At 42.7% G+C, this 22,891-nt stretch overlaps 1 protein-coding gene across 5 annotated transcripts; it reads left to right on the forward strand.

The window, feature by feature from the left end:
* Nucleotides 1-381: 381 nt before the first annotated feature.
* Step (cytohesin steppke) lies at nt 382-22,512 on the forward strand. Of its 5 annotated transcripts, none has more exons than XM_076766643.1 (7): nt 382-581; nt 2,280-2,353; nt 17,398-18,003; nt 18,422-18,533; nt 18,956-19,186; nt 19,342-19,411; nt 19,491-22,512. In XM_076766643.1, the coding sequence occupies exons 1-7, from the start codon at nt 458-460 to the stop codon at nt 19,576-19,578; spliced, it is 1,305 nt and encodes a 434-aa protein (XP_076622758.1). In that variant the 5' UTR covers nt 382-457; the 3' UTR covers nt 19,579-22,512. The 5 variants fall into 5 exon arrangements, with proteins under 5 accessions (XP_076622758.1, XP_076622762.1, XP_076622763.1 ...); XM_076766647.1 differs by having other exon boundaries at nt 398-581; nt 18,959-19,186; XM_076766646.1 differs by lacking the exons at nt 382-581; nt 2,280-2,353 and adding exons at nt 5,555-5,569; nt 6,365-6,985.
* The last annotated feature ends 379 nt before the right edge of the window (nt 22,513-22,891 follow it).

The following is a 22,891-nucleotide window of genomic DNA, read 5'->3' on the forward strand; positions in this document are numbered from 1 at the left end:
ACACGTGATTATTGCAACTGTTTTCTGATAGTTTATTTCAATGTACAGATCTAATCTTGATTTCTTGAGATCTAATTTTTATTTTTTCAGAAATGATAGAATTCTCTCGATATTATTCTCAATTGGAAACGCCAAGAGTGCTAAATTCTAGCGTGAACCGATAATGTGCAAAGTTAGACATAAAAATGGTAAGCGTCTCTATAGTCCGTGTGACAGAAAAAAGAATTGTTTGCCACGTGTCTATTTTATAGGCTGCCTGTAATTCTAAAGCACATTCGTAAACACGTTTATAATTTTCTATTGTTGTTCGTTGATAAAACAGAATCGAAATACTGAGTGATATTGAATTGAAAATGGCGCTGCTAGTTGATCGATGTACGGCGATGGGGTCGCTTGCGTCGTTAACGCCGAGAGTGGTCAGTACACAGTGAAAATGGCGCCGCGTGAGTGAAGGCGGATGATTCTGTGCGTGCGTGTATCCGGAAATTACGAGTTTTTGGAAATGTGGCAAGATCTGGACGGCCTGGGAGGTGCGGGGGTAAATTCTGGTGGTCATCAGGTCGACCAGTTTGGCACAATAGGTAAGAAAATTGATAAAAATCAAGATATATCTGATCGAACGTACGGCAACCTGGAAAAAATTTGGGTTTTCCCTGTCAGAGCGCACGCGCTCTACCTCCTTTTCTATCATATGCACGCCGTAAACAAAACGAAATCTCCTCTTTCCCGACGATAATCGGACAAAGTATCGAACATTGTCCGTTCTTGGCTTGCATTCTGTATTCCGTCCCAAGTATGCATACACAACGGTTCCATGAGGCGTTCGTTATCTTTGAATGGTTCACCCCCATCTGTCAAGAGAAACGCAACATCGAAATACGATCGAGAGTTACTTGAAATCTGACGATTTTTTTTTAAATGCTTCTACGCTATTCTCGATCGATATCGCGAGATATAGACTAAAGAAAAACAATTCCGTGAATAACTTTACGAGTGGGATTATCTTGGCTGTTTACACTTTGAAAGAAAATATCCTGTGAATCACTCGGTTACGCAAAATATTGCGTCTTGTAACGTATTTTGTCCGTTTATCGTCCGAAACAGGATATCGGTGTAACAAGTTTTACGTACCGACTGAGAATTCCTTATTACAAATATCGGTTGAAAGAGAATCGGTAGAGCATGGCTATCGGCCCGTCCCGTTATGATTCTCGCGCGTACAGAGAAGCAACAGTTTCTAATTGTTCCGCTAGTGCACGTATAACCTAGCCTAATCCGAGAAACTGACTTTCCGCTCGTCGTGCGAAAGGAAGAGGTTAGCGTACCCGTTCGAATTACATAACCTCGCACGGAGGTCGAGCTCGAGGATGATTATACGGTACTACCGTCACGACATACCGCAGGTGGCAGAACGCGTTATGAATGGCGTATGAAATACGCACACGCACGCGATCATTTCCTTTCTCGTTACTTTTCCCTATGTGTTTTTTTGCGTTTCCATGTTTACGCTCGCCCCAGAGCCGAGCAATTTCCATATCAAGCACGAGTGTCGGTCTAGAAACATCGACGCAACATTATTGCTGTTCTGTCGTTTAGCGATCGTTAACCTGTTATGTTTACGAGTTCGGTACTACCTACGTTCGTGGTAAAATAGCCTAACTTTTTCCATCAAATCACCGTTTCTTCGACGCTTTAGTTTAGGAAATTCGGTATCCAGTATCCGATAACACACCTGTACCAATCGGTCCAAGACAAGTGCCTGTTTGTCGGTTCTTCTTAATCTCCAAAGTCCTAATCTCATTTGCGTTTATTCGGTGCCTGTACGCGACCCCAGCCTTAATTCGAAACACTATTTTTAGATCTTTGGTTAAATTGTTCTTAACGAGGTCCCCTTCCCCGGCTCGACTGGTATCGAGGATGCACCACTGTTGTCCGAATGCTCGATCCGAGCGATATCGTTCGTCGTTCGATCAACTTGACGAGCAATTAATGATCATTAGTGTCTTTTTTTTCTTTTTCTTTTCTTTTCTTCTACGATATGTAATCGAACGAAAAATGTGCGATTAACTGTAACGTGCGGGCACTGTAACTCTACCTCGTATTTTCGTAAATATACATATATGTATGTTTAAACACTGCTCTGTATGTATTTTCTTAGTCGTTTCATTTTTACCATATATGACTAATTCGTGTTTGCGGTAACTGGAACCATTAGCGAATATCTGCAGTATTTTCCATCCTTGTTTCAATCGATTAAAATTCGTTCGTCTTGTTTGCAGAATTGACGCCTGAGCAGCAGAAGATTCTGATAGACATCAGGCGAAAGAAGACGGAGCTGTTGCTCGAAATACAAGTGAGTCGATTGGCCCCAGTTTTCTGGCCATCATTTTATTCGCGACCCCGTTTCGCCAAGTACGTACTTACATACATCGCCCAAGTTGTCGTCGCCGCGAGTTTACATCGAGCAAACGATATCGTTGTTTCGCGTTCCGTCTGCACTCTGCTTTTTCTAAATTACAAATTATTTGCGTAAAAGATTTTCTATCGATCGTGCGGATCTTTCTTCTCCCTTCTTGTTCATCGGTTATTTATGATTTCTCGTGCTTTTTCTTGTTCTTTTAATACTGAATTCTACCTGGAATGGATTTCCGACTAGAGCTACCACCGAGTATTATCAGTAAATAGCAAACTGGACGCCTAATTATCTCTTTTATTTTAGTAAATATGGAAAAGTGTTTTAGACACTAGTATTTTTACTCGTTATAAACGTTAATTGTACGGGTTTCTTGTATAGTAAATTTTTAATCTTTCAGGCAACCTTAAAATATTCCTTGCAAATAGCAGCGTGAAGGATGGGGCTCTTTTGCAATTTTACAGAGACAGATTAGATTCTTGGTGCTCCAATAATAAACCCACTTTCAATGTTGCTAAGTGCTACTACGTGGTCAGGTTTATTCGCAGAACCACTTTCATCATCATAATCTACCCATACTCTGGTCGACACCGATACTACACGCGAGCCTTGGTATTCTTTTCTTTAATAACCTATCCTTTAATGAACATTATTTATGTATACCTGACCGGTAAAAAGTTGGAAAACAGTTTCAAGATGAAGGATATCTTTTAATAATTGAAATTACTTTTATTTTCTCTTCTATTATTTTTATGAATATCGTCGTTACGAGTATCTGGTTATGATACGGTTTAAAACAAGATACGCGTAGATCGATATTTGCAATTTTTATAGTAATTAACGCTTATATTTATATGTATATTAGAATTTCTTTAGTAGAGAGGAAAGTGATCTTATCTCATAAATGCCACACGCTTCATATCGAGAGTGTGAAATATAGATTTTTCAGATTTATTTTCCGCGCTCGTGTCAGCGTTTTGTCGTAATTTGTACAAAATTAATCTTTTCAAATCCTGCCGCACAATTAACAGTAAAGATTACCTTCTATCGACGTACATACGTACATATTTTAAATAAGCAGAGAATGAAATTAAATTGTAATTGAATCTTGGAAAGAAATTCTTGGTTAAAAAATTACTATCTCTTTAATAGTACAAGTAATTTGTATAGTAGTGAACAAGGAATGCGCATCCAGCGTCGTTCTCGAAACTTGTATTTCAACATTTATTTTATCGTTCGTTTTATTCTTTCCTATGTCCACACACACACGCGCGCGCGCCCTCTCTCTCTCTCTCTCTCTCTCTCTTTTTTCTTCTATTCATCCAGTTCCATTGTACATTTCTCCATTTAAATCCACATACAACCTGCCGTTGTCCCGAGCAACATGTTCTTTTATTGTGGTTTGAAAGGGGTTTAGTGGAAACGCGAACCTCAGGCGCAGACCAGGCTCGAGTAAAGACTGGTCAGGTGCTTTTTTTTTTATCCCTCTAAACCATGTTTGGAAAGAGAGTATAAGGATCGGCGATTTAGCTGGGGATGGTAGATCTTAACTTTGAAACGTTACGGAAGAATTGTTGTGGTTCTCGTACTTGTTTTTCGCGTAAACGGTTCGCTTCGTTTGAGCTTTTGTATTTCCTAAGAGAGAATAATTTTCGAATAATTTTCGAATAATTTTCGAATAATTTCCCAAGTGATTTTTCGTATGTTGCATGCATAAGCGTATGGATACTAGAATACATTGCGAATCGATTTTATTAAAATACCTACATACGTATATTTGTAAATTGATTTTAATAGTAATTTTTCTTTAAATATTTACCGCAGAGCGAAATCCGTAGGACTGTTCCTTACCGATTGCGTAAAGTTGGGGAAAAGAAGCCACAAGAGGGCGCCACGTACAATCGTTTAATCGTACAAGTAACGTAGGTACCTACACGCATGCAGGAAAAGCTGAAACCAAGATTGCTTCTCTTCGGACATACGTATTGACCTTTCACGCGATTAAATAAGGTCATTGAATTTACGTAGCTCGGTAAAAAGTTTTAATAATCGTTTAGCCTGGCGGTAATCTAAAAGCAATATTTGGAAAAACACTTTGGAGATGTAAAAAGAATTTTTATTCGTTTACGCGTACGCGTATAGAGCGATAGGCGTATTTGTTGATTGTAATTTTACGTAAACATTATTATAGTACGGTATCGCGTAGTTGCTATTTTTCATTCCTCGTTACGGGACGTCCAACAGTGGGTGAAAATAATTATTCAGCCATCGAGACGAGAACCAGACAGATCGATTCGTTTCTTCGAGTAGACGATAGATTCGATCGTTGAACTTGAAGAAGTAGAAATGTCGGATACTTGATCTTTTCCGTTCGAAATCCGTAAATAGGATACGATGTTTTGCGTCCAATTAACGACCGGTCGATCGATCGATCGATCGATCATTTCTGCGATTTGAATCCATGTTTGTTGGGCAGCGGCAAACGCGCGCGTGTCTACGTATCTACGCCTCGGAAATGGATGTTGTTTTTACGTGAACATGCATATTTCCGTGATAATCGATAGAGTTCCGCCGTTTCGTACATGGACGGATGAAATTTTCGACGGGTTTCACCTTCAATTTAATGTAATTAAACGTAAATATCCAAGTGTCGTTGAGTTTCGATAACACTCGTATGGGCTCTGTTGTAAGCGGTCACGACTCGACTGTCCACAAACAGTCTGTTGGTGTCGCGTATCGCTGGTGGGGTCATGCTTCCTCTTAGTGTTGCCAATGCGAAAATTCGATATACATAGGTATAATACATGTACCAGGAGGAAACTCGTTCATCGACATCGTGAAAATTGTTGCTTTTCGAACGACGAGAAGTCTATCGCGTTATCGCCGGTTGCGTTTACAGCGTTTTTCATCGAAACGAGAACGTAACGCGAGTGTAATTTACTCGAGGGGGAAAAGATGGTTCTAGTACTCTATTCGGTCTTGTTAAACGAATATAATCGATTTAGTTGAATTTATCGTCGGATTCGCGTGGGTTCTGACCCCCGACAATCCATGACGTCAAGCACGCGTCGAATCATCGAACAAGGATGGATCAAGTCGTGCTGCTTATGCTCCGTTATTAGGCTTTTTCGTGGAAACCGACAAGAATCTCGAAAGGTGAACGAACGTAAGGTTTTTGGCCGTTTCGCTAGCTGCTTTCCGTGCGATAGTTTAGCGATATTCGTGCATCGATCTGGGAAAGCAAAGGTTTGACAGAGCCAAATTGTCTATCGCGGTACAATGTTCTTTTCGGGGGGCCGGACCGGGCCAGGTGACATTGCGAACGTTCCTCTACATATACTCTATGTACTCTGCACCGTTGCGTGTCAATGAGATTGGTAGAGTAGACGTTGGATAAATAGAATCGAGTATCGAATTCTGAAGATTGTTCGGTGTGTATTGTGCGTCGATAAGCGAAGACGAACAAACGAATAAAGTTGGAGGTGGAAAGAATAGGTAACAGCGACGGTAGTAATTTTGTTATCGTTGTCATTGGAGGGAATGAAATAAAAGTAAAGAAAATAAACAGGTGTCTCTGTATGTTAAACGATGTCCAGTGAGATTGTGACTGGGTTCGTGACACGTCCACCGTGAGGCGCCAGTGCGTTTGCAGCGCGACGGTTGCCGCGACCTAGCGGTGTTTTCCTGCGCTCGGTAGTCGCACGTCGACTGTGTCACGGAACGGGTTGCGAGTCGTTGATTGTCTTTTTGCTACGTATAACCTTTATTTTCTAAACAAGTTTAAAGTAAAGGATCGTGCGGAAATATATTTGGAAACATGTATCGTTTATCGTGGTGTCGTTGTGCCACAACGAAAGTTTATTAGCATCGAACCGACAATCATCACCGACAACATTTTCTTCTTTGAACGCAATAGCGATAATAGTAATAATATGAAAATAATATTTCTAGTTGGCAGTTGTTCGCGCAAGTACAAAAAGTGGTATCGATTCCCGATCGAGCGGAATTATTTGCTGTGTTTACGTACTCGTTCACGTGGTGGTGGCTGATAGACGCCGACAGTGTAAAATGTCGATCGCGAACCGATCGAAAGAAATCGCGTCTGCGATTCGAGGTCGTTGAACCGCGTGTGGGATCGTTTCGCCCGGAGTGTTTTGTTCGAGGAAGCCAGCTGTGCGTGGCACGGTTAGTAATTTCTGTGACGCGAGTGTCGAGACAGGAACGAATCGAACGTCAATGTCAGCCTCGAGTTTAAATGTCGCGTGCGGTGCGCGATGTCGGAATGTGTGGTTAGGTTGTTCCTGAAATCGTACCACGCCACGGTACGCGAAGCCAGCTCCTCGTCGATCGTCGAAAGTTTTCACGTGGCGAAAAATGATTTTCACCGGTAGGTCGGTAGACGCGCTCGACGAGGTACACGGTGGCAATGTTCGGACGGAGAATCGCCGGGACATCAGCGCCGTCGCCATAGCCGCGGGATGGTTCTCTAGTCTGCGCAGACCCGGCAAACGGAACAAGAAGGGTTACCAAAAACAGGCCAAGAGCGCTTGGGACCTTAGTACATTATCTACGGTTAGTCGAATCTTTTATCCGACTGCACGCGAACTTTACTCTATTTCTTACAGCCAAAACTACTATTTTTATAGTCGTTGGTGCGTTTCGAGGATCACGTGGATCCTATTCGATATAGCGGTAGAGCGGAGACACGCCGCGAACAACTAGGTTTGCTCGAACCTGATCTCTGATCTCGAGACGTGATCTGTAATTGACGAGGAGCCAACAGGCGGTTCGCAAATAAATCCTCGATCGTATTAAGAGCAGCGAAACGATGCAAAATGCGAGAGCACGATGGCGTTGGAAAGTTGCCTGACGGACCAAATGTATTTCTAGATACATAGACGCCCGTTTGATCGGCCATCCATCAGGGCTGTTTATTACTACGTATCTAAAGATTTTAAGGGTACTCGCCCGTTTCCCTTTATCCACGCTGAATTTCTTGGTTAGGAAACAGTTTCAACTTGTCCCAGTTTCGAAATCGTCCTCTATACTCGGAGATAGAGCAACGCGGTGACCTATTTAGTCTCGCATCGCGAAAATTCTTTACCGAATAGGGTGAAAACACAGATTGTCAATGTACTTTGGTTCGACGTCGCGTCTCCTTCTTCTTGTACCAGTCGAGTCTCGATCTTTTATCGGCAATACACGATCGTGTCGTCGATACGTTTGTTTACCGCGTCGACCTTAATCACCGGTTTGACGTCAACGATTGCTCGGTACCAAGAATACATCACCGTCGATTACATAAGCCTCGATACGCTGACCCATCGGCGGGGGGTCATTGTCATTTTTAGCGTCCGGTCGAACACGAAAGATAATTAATCGTAGAAACAGGAATGGAAAAAGGAAAAATAGTCGATCGGAACGTAGAAAGCAAGTTTTCTTTGAAACCTGTGACGCGCTCAGCGGGGGTGATTGCTCCGATTAACAACACGTGGGTCGTCCGTTCGCAGAAATATTATATTTCTATTTAGGTCTGGTTAGGTCTGCACGTGTCGCTGGCAACATTATGTTTACGCGGGAAACGTATCGATCTGTTCTTGCGCGTATCGACGATCGTTGGGTCGCGTGGTGACCGCCTATTCGATTCGAGATTAAACATTTTCACTCTCAGGATCGTTATTTCTCTTTCGTTCGGTTAAAGTTTAACTTTCCGATAGAAAGCTAATAAACCCGAACGCGATCATCGTTGAATCAATGACTAACCAACTACTCGGTAACTCGATTCGGAGAACACTATATGTAGATGAACATATGCTTATCCCCTGGTTTGTTTGCGCAAACATCTGTCCAACGATTGCGATCGATGCTCTCTGTGTCGTTGTTTTGGAAGAAACTAGAGAGTAGTTGGGTGCATTATTTTTCTGTACCCGGTCCTCTTCCATTTACCGCGACTTGTAATTCCTGGAGCACCGCCAGACCGGCGCTCGGTCGGTTGGTTCTTTTTAATAAAAGAATGTTCGGTAATATTACGGCACTTGGCCGGCTTCCAAGTAAACGGCACCGTGTCCTCGGCCTTGCTGGTCACATTAGCATCGCTCGCGCCCAACACCGACCGTCGATGAGAAAAGAAAATAGGCTTCGCCCTATCCTCTTTGATCATTTTTACCCCAAAGTTATTCGTCGCCATCCCGTAAAGGCCTGGAACATTTTCAAACTATCGCATTCTGGAAACCAAGTGTTTGCCGAGCAAGTACACACAGCTGCTCGGAGATACACGTTTCTGGAGTCTGAACCGTACCAATGGTTTAGGTGCTTCGGTAAATACATAATACGGATTATGTGAAAAGGATATTGGCAGAATCAACAAGGCAAATTGGTTGAAATAATTCCATTTCAAAGTCCTAATATAGAAATTCGAAACGTAAAGAGATATTAATCTTGGTAAACGGTGTGTGTCTTGTTTCTACGGATACGCATATGTACGTCTATGTACGACAAGATCGAACGTTCAGCTATGCGATCGCGCGTCTCGTCATCCATCGTTGACGATACTGAGTCACTCTGTTGAGCAAACTTGTACAAGAGTATGCGTACGTACGATGAAAAATATGAATCGCGACATCGCATGCCAAGAGGACGCAAGCGGAGCGCAAGCGGAGCGCAAGCGGAGCGCAAGCGGAGCGCAAGCGGAGCGCAAAATCGAAAATTATCCGAGAGAATGAATCATTGGTTGAAATAGCCCGTAGAAATTCTCCCACTACGTTTCGTACGTTTCTCGCGTATGACGCATTTTCCGCGTACGAGAACGATTATTTTTATCGTCGAACTTTGATTGAGTACTCACGGACTCGCGTTTCTCGGCTGCTACGACCGATCCATGCTACGTACATAGATTTTAACTAAACGATCTCGCGCGGTTCGGATCGTTTATTTCCGCTCCGTTTCATCGTCACTAAACAACTATGTACACCTATCTAGCTTCCGCAACCAGCGATTAATACTATTGCCTTCGGCACATCTCGTAGATAAGGTATCGTATCGTATCCTTAACCTATTTTTATGTCCGTTTTTTCTTTATTTCATGGCACAGGGCACGCAGTTTTCCTTTCGATAAACTAAACTAGCGAAATTAATTGGAATCTGCGACCGATCGAATAAACGATTTCCCGCAAACTCCTGTTACACTCGAACGCGTCGAAAGGATAAGTAAGGAAAGGAACGATAAGATGATCATTTTGCGTATCTGCTTTCAGCGAAGGTAAGCAGACGTAGTAAGCCGTTAGAAAGGAAAAATGGTGTTGTAACTTGGAAACGGAGCGAAACCGAACGCGTATGTATATGTATCTGTACGTTTACGCGATCTTATTTTATTGCTTTTTACCGCCGAAGCATTTCTCAAGAGTTTTCTACGTGCACGTATTATGTCGCTATTTAATAGTTTTAGGATTTTTCTTTCGAGTAACGACACGTATGTATCGTATCGAATCTATCGATATCGGTGTTTAGGTCTCGATTATCGCGCGATGCTTGTGCAACTTTGACCGTGCTGTTCCGTCTGGCTTTGCTAAAAATATCCGACGGTCCCCTTTTACCAATCTAAACTAGCTGAAAGAGTTAACGAAATAACTAACCCTCGTATAAGGGAAAGAAGAAGAGAAAAGAAAAGAAAATAAACGACGAGCCAAAAGTTGAAAACTGTTAAAAATATGTTTTACTAATAATTTGTAAACGAAAGCCTCGTTGTTAGGAGATATATGTAGAAGAATTCTCGGTGTCCGGTTAGATGAAAGGCCGACCGCGTGCGCAGTTTCAGATCGAGCGAGCGAAAGGAGCTGCTGGACTTGCCTCGCGCCTTCTTTTTTCTTCTGTTGTTGAGTTGCTCGGCCGACGGCCTTGAGAGGTCACTTTACCGCCGACCGGACGGATCGTTTGCTGAATACTTGGCGAAGAAAGGAACTGGAACGCAGCACACGGAGGGAACTAACTGGTCATTATAATAACGTCTACTTCCTAAAATTAGTCGTTTACTTGGACAAATTCTTTCGATGATTTTTTTCTTTCCTTTCTACGATACGATCGTCGTTTCGACACTCGTAGTTGTACATACGGTTACGTCAACTTTCATTTTACAGTATCTTACGATTATGGCCCGAAGAGCACGACAATCCAACGAGTTGCCATTGCATTTTTCGAACGGACCGCGCAACAAAGAATTTAACGAGGAAAGAGTAACTATGACTTTATGCGTCGTTTCCGAGGACGCCGAGGACGCCGAGGACGCGACGCGACGCGACGCGACCGGTATTTAAAACCGTTGGTTAGTGATAATCTAAAGAGAACCTACTCGGTGTTGGACAGTTTGTATCTTTTTTAATCGGTATTCTGTATGGTATTTATCGCCTTTCGGGCAAACTTTTACTCCACGTTACAACTTTTTAATGGTAAACAGCAGGCAACGTTTACTACTTGGGAAAATTTTTAGGTAGCTTTGGAACATTCCAAAACGTAAAAATACCAATCGGAGGGAACGAGCGTAACGAATAAATATGAAAATAAATAAGGCAAGCCGACCGACCAGCCGACCGACCAGCCGATCGCGTTCAAGTCAGTCGAGAAAGAAAAATTAAACTGTATACATATACGGTTTCTGGCGTGCGTATCGTATCGTACGACGATCCGCGGCTGGTTCTAGTTCGCGGGGTTTCGTCGCGTAGGCCGTAATCTGTTTGCATGGCAAATCGACTTTCCAAGGATGCCGCAAGGCCTTGCTACGTGGTCAGAAAAACTAACCCCAGGGACCTCGTTTTTTTCGCTACTTTGGAAGCGTCGCGCGTAGACACGGCGTTGTTATGTAGGTCGACGAAAAAATAGGACGCAAAGCTCGGCCGGCATTAACGCAAACACGCCACCGCATCGATGCGACGCGACGCGACGCGACGCGACGACACAAGGAGCTTTAAACGTATTCTTTCTTTTCATCCGACAACAAGTATCGAACGAGAATCGACAGCGTTTCTCGCTTATTACCCTCGGACAGTTTTTATATGTATCTTGTAAACGTCCTTTGTACAAATTTAAATTAACTTTCAATTAAATAATCAATAGGAATTGCTGAAACTTATTTTAGTATGTAACGTTTAAGTAAACTGCAAAATAAACATAGAAGACAGCATAAATTATAATAGTTAATATATTGATTGGATAGAGGATGAAATGCCCTTTAAAATGAGCGTTCGAATAAGCCGATAGCTTTGTTTGATGTACTAGTTTTAATTTTGCGTCAATGCGGTGGCTAGTTTCGGTGGTAGGATTTCTTTTCGTTTCATTGTTGACATCGGTGCGAGTTCATTGGCCTCGCGCGTACATAGTAAACAGTGCATAGTAAATTCACTCGGTCACGATTCACGTGCGCGCGCGAGCGAGAGAGAGAGAGAGATCCCGTCTGAAGCGCCAGACAGAGACAGAGATAGTCCAAATTAGAATATTACCCCTTTACGTAAATTACGATATCTCGAAAACGAAAAGTCGGATCGACGTAAACCAAAAGCCATTTTAAAGGGGAAGCTTTGCCGCTTTCAACAGTGGCTCGATAATGGATAAAACACTGGTAGTTTTGAAACTGCACGCGTCTAATTTTTAATACACGTTTTTAGACTGTTCTCTAAGCAGTTTGACAGCTTTGCGGTGCAACGGCATCGTACAATTTTCTTGCTTAATTATTTTCTCTATGACATATATTTATACATAATTAACTACTAGTTAACGAAAATATAAATAAATGTTAAAACTATTCGACTCTTTAGCGAGAAATTGGACGCGATTTGGAACGATTCGATCGGCCTTGAGCCTTGAGTTAGTGTCGTTGGTGGCTGCATAAAGGTTGGAACACGCGTATCCGGCACGGAACGGCACGGCACCGGGAACAGCGACCGACAGTCGGCCCAGTCCTATTACATCACCAAGAAACGTGTAATATTACGTAAAAGTACTTAGACAGTACGCGCTACGAATACATATTAGAAAAAGTATGTTTAAATGCAATATTTCGATTTGCAAACGGTCGCTGCACAGAAAAATAATACATACATAGCATGATGTTGCGTAACAGCGAACGAAAGTAATCAAACCGACACTTTAAGTAATCGAATGTTATGGTATTTGCACCGAATAAGAAGCAACAGTCGCGACAGAACCAACCGCTTTGCTTCCTAATGAACTTTTAGCCCGATTACACGTTGCGCAAAGTATGTCGAGTCAGGTAGCCGCTTCCTGTGTAACAAAACCGGCAGACTCGTCTCCCAGGGTTTAAAATACCAACGTACCAAACTATTATTAGACCAAAGGCGGGCAAGAAACGAAAGCATCGAAAAGAATATGCGTGGGACAGGTGTTTCGAGAAATGTTATGTTTACGTATAAATATTAATATTAATTATAATACGTCTCGTGGGCTAGCCACGATAGAATAGTAGAGATTAAGGACGCCTAGGATAGCCAAGTACTACACGTACAATATTTCGAGCGCAAGAATCGCAACAACCGCAACCGGGTGGCTGAGGAGCGCAGAAATGTCGAGTTGCAGCATTCCAGGGACTTTTAACAACTCTAATCCTCGTTTCCTTCGACATCGAGCCGTTAACTATCATCATGGCCATCGAGTACATTTACTTACACGTCGTGGCCCCACCGAATTTATTAGAAATTTGGCGAGTAAAGGTTCGCGTGCGAGCCACGCCACGGCTAGGCTTACCGTACACCAACCTTTCGTTTACGACTCGCTTAAATCGAGCATTAACTGATAAAATTACAAATATATATAGTAGGTGTACGTACATACACGTCGAGTATTATTACTCGAAGGTATAAACTATTAATAACATTGGAGAAAGGGAGTGTCTCGCGAAGGTATGCGCGTACTTGTTTGCCCGTTTGTAATTGGGTCCGGTCCAGAATATTCGGATCAAAGTCCGACGAAAAAAATTACAGGTGCGGATCGAGCTGATTTCGACCGCTTATTTAATTCGTGTTACGTAACTTGCGCTAAACGATACAAGCGCGAGATTATGTCGTTTAATTCTTGCCTGATAAAAATCACACGGAGAAAGTTTGTTTCGTGTATCCGTGAAATACGAATTCACAGATGCGCGACTTGTGTCGATAATTAGCGTGTCGTTGTCAAGCGCGCGAAATCTTAGCAAGTACCTTTGCAGACTATTTTCTTCGAGCTGTAGGACCTCGTCGACCTCGTGACATTCTACGAGAATATCCAACGAATTGGCACGAGTATCGTGCACGCGTGTGTGTGTGCGTGCGTTCGGTCGGTTGGTTGGTGCAGTTTGATGTCGTTGCGACGCGACGCGACGCGTCGACGTTTACGTTTGGCACAGCTATGCGTCTTCTGTTCCGACTTGATGATCGCTATGCAAAATGAGGGGCCTTTTTTTTTTTATTCGAGAAACGAAGAATCATCCGGATCTAGAGAAAATAGAAAACAACATCGACAAATGATGATTACATGGAAAGGAAATAATAATCACGTCTTTCGATATGTATGATTTGTCAGGACGAGCGAGAAAGAAAAAAAAGGAACGGAAGATAAATAAAAGGGGCGGAGATTGAAAAGTGAATTCATCTAACGAGCAAGAAAGAGCAACGTGTATCGTGATTCATACAGGATGCAAGCGATAACAAGCGGGCGTTTCCTTTTCGAGGCGATTGTAAAATCCTGTTCGTTTACAGACGCGACGCGCGACGATTAATTCGCTTTGGATGCGCAATAAAATTAATAAATTTCGATCGATTCGGTCGAAAGATGGTCACCGTTCGAAAAAGAATATAAAAAGAGTCCAGTTTCGCATAGTTTTAAATCGCGTATCCGTGTCCGTGACATTCAATCTGTCCTACCTTGTACTTAGTTTGGACGTTGCGCGTACAAGACTCGAAAGATTTCTTTCCTCGTATCCGCATCGGTGGACATCGTGTACGATGTTGTCTATCGTTAGCAACTAGGCGCAAATTATAGGGCAACTAACTTTATCCGTCGTTTGTTTTCCGTTCGATATTACGTAAGCGTTTATCGCGGAGCTTGTAAATCGCGAATGATTCATCGTTTCGCGATGCCCGTCTGCCTCTAGATGACTTGAAATGCAAATTGCCCTCGCATCCGTCGAATGTTTTCTCATCGATCGACAACGGAAAAGCTGAAAAAGGCGTCGAACGTTTAATCGGACGCAAACGATTATTAACATTTATTCGGACGTACTAAAACGTTTGATCCGTGTGCAGTTTTCGAGGGATTCGTTGAGAATACGCTTCGAAGGGGGATAGCGAGGTAAAAGTAAGCGTTGCTCTCGATTCGCTCGAATGGAACGATTTCTTCGACGAACAAGAGGAAGAAGAGGTCAGTGTATGGACGACAATTAATAAAAGTCTCCCCGGGGCCGGTGTATAAAAATAAAAATCACCCTCGCACCGTCGATAATAAATAGCGCGTGTATGGAATTTAAGTAAATGAAATCGATTATACGTAATTTCTACTTGACTCGGTTCGATTCGATAACCTAGTTGTACATACTTGGTCGACGCAACCAACACGCTATCTAGTTGTACGTATCATCGCGTGATTCTTTTCAACGATAAATATTTATTTTCCTCTATTATGTACTAGTATTCTATTATTTATCAGTTACCGTAGGGTTGGTTCCTCTGTCGCTTCTTTCTTATGATATTTACAAGGATTACGCGTTAGAAAATGCAGCGTGGAGCCTGTTGCGGCGATATTTTCGAACCAGAGTGGTGTTAAAGTTCGTTAAACTCGAACCATGGAAGAATGCACGTTCGTTATGCAAAGCGTAGCCGTTTCCCGACGTTATCGCGTAATTACACGGCAACCAACGTGCTACGATATGCTATTTGGTGCGATCCAGTTGCCGAATCAAAATGCGAGTAACCAGCCAAGGCGGACGAACCTCGAAGACGACTTTCTTGTAGAGACAGTTTATACGTATCTACATATACATGCATGTACGTTTTCGCGTCCTCGTGCCGTTTTCTCACGCATCGAGGATGAATGCGCGGGACTTTGAGGCCGGATGCGGACCGAGAAACGGACAAAAGGAACGCGGCTGCATATCCAAGACAATAGCACCACAGACGACCAACGTTATTGTCAATGGCAAGGTATCGTGCCACCGGCACGTTAACGAGCTCCATCGAAAATAACCAAAGGCCACTTCCGGTCTCTCTGCGCCAGTCGCTCATGCGGACTAAACCACCTAACGATCGCACGCATCAACTTGGAAAAGAAAAGCAGTAACAAGTCCAAGAAGCATCACCGAATGGATCAAAGTCGTATATCGGCTCGTCGGGGCAGAAAATAAAAGAATCTGTGCTCCGAGCTTGCGAGCAACTCGTCGATCGTGGAACCTGAATGACAAATAGAGCAGCGTGTAACGCGCTTATACGCGGCTATTACACTCCGATAGAACGTATACGTTTCTTCCCAGCCACTCGTTTCTCGATATAACACAGGAGGTTGCCCTCTTGGAGAAAAGAAAAGACGCGTATCGTAACCGTCCCGATGTTCCTCTTTGCGTCTCGTTATTTAAATATTTCTTAAACAACAGAGAGAATCTCTCTTTCCAGGGTTACTAACGCGTTCCCGGTTTGATAAATATTTTACAGTCGACATTTCCCATTGCGATGCCAGCAAAGATCGCCGAGAGGATATTGCAGGAATGGGCGCGAGCATCGATGTTCTACAGTGTCGTCATCCTCGTAGAAAGTCTTGGATAAAGTTGGTCGTTGGTTTTGCGTGCAACGGCAAGTCCAATCGTGGATGAAACGGAAAACAGCGAACGTTAAAAGGAACAGGAGAGAAAACGATGCATTTCTCTTTTACAACGTGTTTCGTGTTTCGTGTTTCATAGCCTCTCGCGTTCGTTTCTTTTCTCCTTTTCAAACAGTCGGACCCGATCGCTTTTATCCTAGATCTAGTAACGCGAATTATCAATTAAATCGAAAACGTTGCTACAACAGCATCGTTTGATCGATGGAAAATAATGTAAACGGATAGAGGGAAAACTCTGCTCCCTTTTAACGAGCAACTAGTCGATTTGTACGGTATAAAATGTAGGTTCCTCTTTGCGTCGTAATTAGAAATTGAAAAGTAGTAAGTAGTAAGAATGAAATAGACGGGAAAGAAGGTGCATAATTAGTTGGTAAATCGGGTTAATAATAGCGCGCGAAACAAATTCAATCGACGAATATACATACGTTGACAGCGCGTACATTCGGGGAACCGCGTTTCGTTCCAAAGAATGCGAGAAAGAAAGCCGGCTGAACGTTAATTAAAGGCCGGATATCCTTTGCTCGATAATTAAGTGGAATTTATCTTGCACCCGAATAAACGGTAACTTTTCTTTCTTTTTATTTTTTAAATACGGCGTTGATTTTCCAAAGGGTAGGGTCGACGATTTTCGACAAATATTTCGTTGAAATAAACAAACACCTTGTTGGACGATCTGCGCTTTATCGAAGCGTAATAATCGTAGTTGGTAACGGCAGCGACAAGTTGCTCTATAAATGCATCAAAGTGTAGTATACCTAGTTCCGTAAATATAATACATATGTATGTACGATTGTACACGCGACTTGGCCTGCTGGCCTTTAAGGTTAGAGGGGACGGGTTCCGGACCCGTGAGACACGCAATGTTCGTTTCCAAGGAAGCGTGCGCGTGCAAACGAAAACGCCCGGCCGATTACGGTCCTATCGATAGTTGGAAAATTCGACGGTAACTGTAGAAATAAACGGGTTCTCATCGACGAATTGTAATGGAATTTAAGCGGCACGCGTTGGTCGATCGTGTCACGAACAACGCTGGTTGGTAATAGGTAATGGGAAATTAGCGGTTGGTTTCGCGTTTATTCGCGGGGAAGCCATTGCCGTGCGACGACGTACTGACGAGCGGTATATTTATTTTTCAGCAACTGAAAGATGAGCTGGGCGAGGTGGTGGCCGAAATGGAGGCGATGGAGGGTGGTGGTCTCGCGAGCGACGAAACAAAGCCATCGAACAAGGCCAAGCAGACGTCGATCGGCCGTAAAAAGTTCAACATGGACCCGAAGAAGGGCATCGAGTACCTGATCGAACACAACCTCCTCGCTCCGACCCCGGAGGATGTCGCGCAGTTCCTCTACAAGGGCGAAGGGCTGAACAAGACGGCGATCGGCGACTACCTAGGCGAGAGACACGACTTCAACGAGAGGGTGCTCCGGGCGTTCGTCGAGCTGCACGACTTTACGGATTTGATTCTGGTTCAGGCTCTCCGGCAGTTTCTCTGGTCGTTCAGGCTACCTGGCGAGGCGCAAAAGATCGACCGAATGATGGAGTGCTTCGCGCAGAGGTACTGCCAACTGAATCCAAACATATTCACCAACACGGATACCTGTTACGTGCTCAGCTTCGCCATCATCATGTTGAACACCTCTCTGCACAATCCGAGCGTCAAGGACAAGCCGAGCGTCGAACAATTCATATCCATGAATCGCGGCATCAACAATGGCGGTGATCTGCCTCGCGAACTCCTCGTGGTCAGTACGCGCCTACCTTGGCTTTTTTACAACGCGAATAGACGCCTAACTTGATCGTTTTCGAATAACGTTATAGTGTACATATATGGATGTATACATATAGAGAGAGAGAGAGAGATAAAAGTTCTCGTCAGTCTGTTTGATTGCCGGTAACTACACGCGTAAGTATGTATGAAACGTGTACGCGCGCGATGCGTGGCCAGGATATAAAGCAATTGCTGCGCTTTACAAGTTGCTCGCCGGATCGTGATTATCAGATGAATACACGGGACTAACGGGCAACTCGGTTGCATTGATTCCTTAATGATAGATTTATGCAAAGCGACATCGCACGATACGCGACCAGCGCATACTCTGTAATTCCCAACTTGAACCGTGTACGTAGAAAATTAACAGCGTTGTATCTCGTTTTTCCCAGAGCCTGTACGAAAGTATAAAGACGGAACCGTTCAAGATACCGGAAGACGATGGCAACGATTTGATGCACACGTTCTTCAACCCGGACAAGGAGGGTTGGCTCTGGAAGCAAGGTAATTGCTTTCGTATACTCGTACCGTAAAATAGAACCGCGTCCCTCCTCACGTTTATCTTTCACCCGGTGTCCTTTCGGATCGGAATACCGCGGATACATGTACATGTACTACATCTTGGAAACGTTGTTCCTTGCTAGAAAACAATTGTTTCTCGAAATCTAGTAATCGTAAACATTTTCTCTCCGTAACGTTTAAGAGACTGCGAACCGAAACGGTTTTGGGGATCGCTGTGTCGGAAAGCACACCTTGCAAATTACAACACGACGATCGTCGAGTCTTTCACTTTCTCTCTCTCTGTACCTACCTTTTTCTTATATCGTATCGCTTTGTCCCTCTGCTGCCCTGACGGAGACAGCAGGTAAATAACGCATCTGGCATCGTGCATCGATCCTCGGCTTAAAACGAGCCGTTTCATGTTCCAGGCGGACGTTACAAGAGCTGGAAGAGACGGTGGTTCATACTGAACGACAACTGTCTCTATTACTTCGAGTATACCACGGACAAGGAGCCACGAGGCATCATTCCGCTGGAAAACATTCAGGTCAGAGAGGTGCAGGATCGGCACAAACCGCACTGCTTCGAGCTGTACGCCGCCGGTTCCGAGTTCATCAAGGCGTGCAAAACAGACAGCGAGGGAAAAGTTGTCGAAGGTATCCCCACTCGTGACCAAACATCGGTGAATTAAGTCTCGGAAAGCTTACGATCGTTACGCGATACGAATCTACCGGAATTCTCTAGTCCCCTTTGCCTGTGCGACAACAAACGGTTCCACTTTTAATCCTCGTTATCGTCTCGCTTATCGCAGGTAAACATACCGTGTACAGAATGTCTGCAGCCACGGACGAAGAGAAAGAAGAATGGATCAAATGCGTGCGGTAATAGTAGTTGTTGCGTTCTTATAACAAACTCGACTACGCGTTTACCACCCGTTTAAATACAATATCGTTTTTACAGGCAAAGCATATCGCATAACCCGTTCTACGATATGCTTGCGGCCAGAAAGAAGAAGGCGCAGAAGACTAGCGTGCACTCGAAAAGCTAAACGTCGCCCCGGCCGCGCGTACAGCTTCGAAAGAAGCTTCTTGAGACACAAGACTGTCGATTTACGAGCCTGCGTCTCGTTGCATCAGGATCCTCGAGTACGTATGTTCGATTAAACGCATACGAAATTGTATATATCGAAATAGACTGCCTGCCGCCCCCAAAAGCGCGCTGATAATCTCACGACTTTACGGTTACCTGTGCGCGCGCGCGCGCGCGCGATGGTTTATCCTCAACGTCACTTGACCGTGTTTCTTGGGTTTCTTTCTTTCTTTGTTTGTCTGTCTGTCTGTCTGTCTGTTGATCGATCGAAAAGCAAAGAGAACAAACAACGATGTTGCCTGATTTTATTGATAATCGTTCGTTCGGTATTAAATGTTTTGGAAAAATAGCTCGGTACGCCTTAAAGGCCTAGATATCGGAATTACGTGAATAAATTCCATGTCAGATTCGAAGCGTTTCCCTAATGATACGCTTAATAAATCCTTCACGGGACACAACTAGCTAATTTTTACTTTCGTCAAACGACAACACTGGACGAGTACAAGATTGCTAAGCATGGACAAGGACGAAATTTCGTGATCGTCTTGTTCGTTGCTTCGACAGTCCTTAGCAAAGTATCACGCGTATAACTTACCGAGAGAAAGAATTGTGATTTATTCACGAAACGAAACGAATCGAAGAGAGTGAAATGTTTCGTGTTTCCTGGCGGCAGCTTTAGAAAATTGTCGATCGTCGAGAGCTTTGTTTCGCGTACACGTTTCGTGTCGGTGGGACAAAGACTCACGGTTCTCAATGTCGAAACTCGCGAGATCGAATCGGTAAGATGCGTGCATTATTGTGATAGTCGTGTATTTATTTGGAAATTAAAATAAAACCTCTATAGATACGAGAGTAGCTATTGCACTTTATCGTACAGTTTGCGAGTATGGCATCGTCAGCCAAGCAACGCGTCTCTAGGCTGGAACGCGATATCCTTTTTCTTTCGTTTAAATATACGTGTATATACATATATGTATGTGTGAGTATGCATACATACGTATATCTATGCATATATGTATGCGGCCACGCGCGCACGTTACATGCGAGCGAGTGCACGTACATATAGCAATGTAGTAATAGTTACACTAGCGCAGGAAAATTAAGAATAGTAATTTGATGAAATCCAATTAAGAACCTGTATCCCGGACTGTATTCGCGGTGAATCGTGTCACTAAATTTCTACGTGAAGCATAATCGAGACCCAAGAGATTCGTACGCGTTAACCACCGAATGTTCAAAGTAATTCACCTATGTTATTCAAGGTAAATCATGTTTGTTACCTTTACCGCGCCTTAGTTCTTCCGAAAAACTTTCGATAAAAAAATGTTTTCCAAGCAGTTTCTTTCATTCGGTTTCTTAATATTTTTTATTCGATGAAAATAGCCTTTTCATATTTCCGAGTATATCGATCGCTACTAGTCACAATAATATTCGTAAAGCTATTTTTATCCACGAGTGTCGGAATTTTATTTTCTTTTTTTTTTCCAAGTTCCTTTCGATCCTCTGGTATATGCGAGCAATCTTTATACTCGCTATAATTTGATCGTTTCTATTCCAAGACAACGTACGTACGTGTCTGTCTTGGAATTGGGAATTTCTAAATGTAGATTGTTCCGGTTAATTAACGGTTACCATGGATTCTAGCGAGCTTAAGTCACACTCGTGTTTCGTATCACGTGTAAATGAGAAAAATAATAAGGCGAAGATGCGGATGCCTTTGGAATTCTGTTCAAGCTAGTCGTAACAGCGTTGTGAGTCGAGTGTGTATACGAGGTAATGAAAATTCAAAGGTTTACGCTACGTACAAGGAAATGTTGGACATCGAGAAACGCCTTATTACGATACATTAAATAACGAAACGCAAAACTAATTATAGAGTATAAGTTTTTTAACGTCATGCCGTACTCGGTAGAATGTAACTATGCTACAAAACAGTAAGATTTCTATTCGATCGTAGTTTCGAAGAAACGCACTTTGCGCAAACTACTACTACTACTACTACTACAAATTATTTTCTCTCTCTCCCTCTCACTCTGTTTTGTTTTTTTTACACTACCTAGAACCACGTGAATGAATTAAGACTTTGGGTGTATCGATGGTCGTTATTTGTCTTGAAACGTCAAAGAGCACGTTTCCTTGCTTCCACGCAATACTGCGGTAACAGGAACGAATTTAGATATAAAAACTGGTCCATACGTCGATAGGAGCTGTGTAAAGTTAGTTTAAATAAATTACTTTGGCAATTCGTTGACCCCGTTCGTATTCGTGTTTCCTTAAAATTGTTTTACGGTTAATCTAATATTATTTATTTTCAAAATAACGAATTGATTATCTTTACTATTCCATCGAGTTGCCATTATTTGATCAACGATCTAACGATTCGATCGTTTCGAAACGTTACCCATCCATTTTCAATTATACCGTAAACTGGATATCGGAAACTAATTAGAAAATTGTTATTTAATCAAAACTGTATAGCTGATGGTAAAGAAAGTTTTAAAGAAAGAAAATCAACACGATTGAAATATGTCGTGACTTGAAATTTATGACAAAGGTCCAAAAGTAATTATTTACGTAGTTTACTCGGGTAAAGCACATCACGGATCTTGTTCGGTACGTAGTTTCTTTCTCTCGTAAAGTAATTTGAATAAATCATAGAGATGATATTTGCATAGAACGATGCAAACTTGTATGATTAGTAAGGTAATTAATTCATTATAAGAATTGTATAAAGAACTGTACTTTACTGCGGACAATTTGTACATTTTGTTGTATATTATTTTCACTTGATAATTGTTATGTATTCATATTGATCTGTGTACTGTACCTACGACCTTATATGTATTAATTTAAACATAATTAATAAATATTTCCATTTCGTAAAAAAAACATATATGTATGTGTTTCCTGACTCGGTTTGTTAACTTTCAGCAGTGGTCGACAGAGGCCTGCGGAGGCTGGCAGTAGCCAGTAGTAATCGTTATACCACCGACGAGGTATACGAGTACACCTATCGCCTAATGGATTTTTTCGGCCCCATTACCATTTCCGTCTCACTCGCAACGTTACCGACAGATTTACAAATTAACACAACAGAAAATTAAATTTCAGAAATTTTATTATTTTTTAACGAAATGAAAGCTAGTACGGTCCATAATTGGACATTAATCGATTAATTTCATTGGAGTAATCAATCGATTAAGGTTATTTCAAAATTTCAAGATTATTAAAATACCTAAGGATGTATCTCATTGATACGTACACCGCAAATC

Source organism: Colletes latitarsis, chromosome 6, assembly GCF_051014445.1.
Source record: "Colletes latitarsis isolate SP2378_abdomen chromosome 6, iyColLati1, whole genome shotgun sequence".
Lineage (NCBI taxonomy): Eukaryota > Metazoa > Arthropoda > Insecta > Hymenoptera > Colletidae > Colletes > Colletes latitarsis.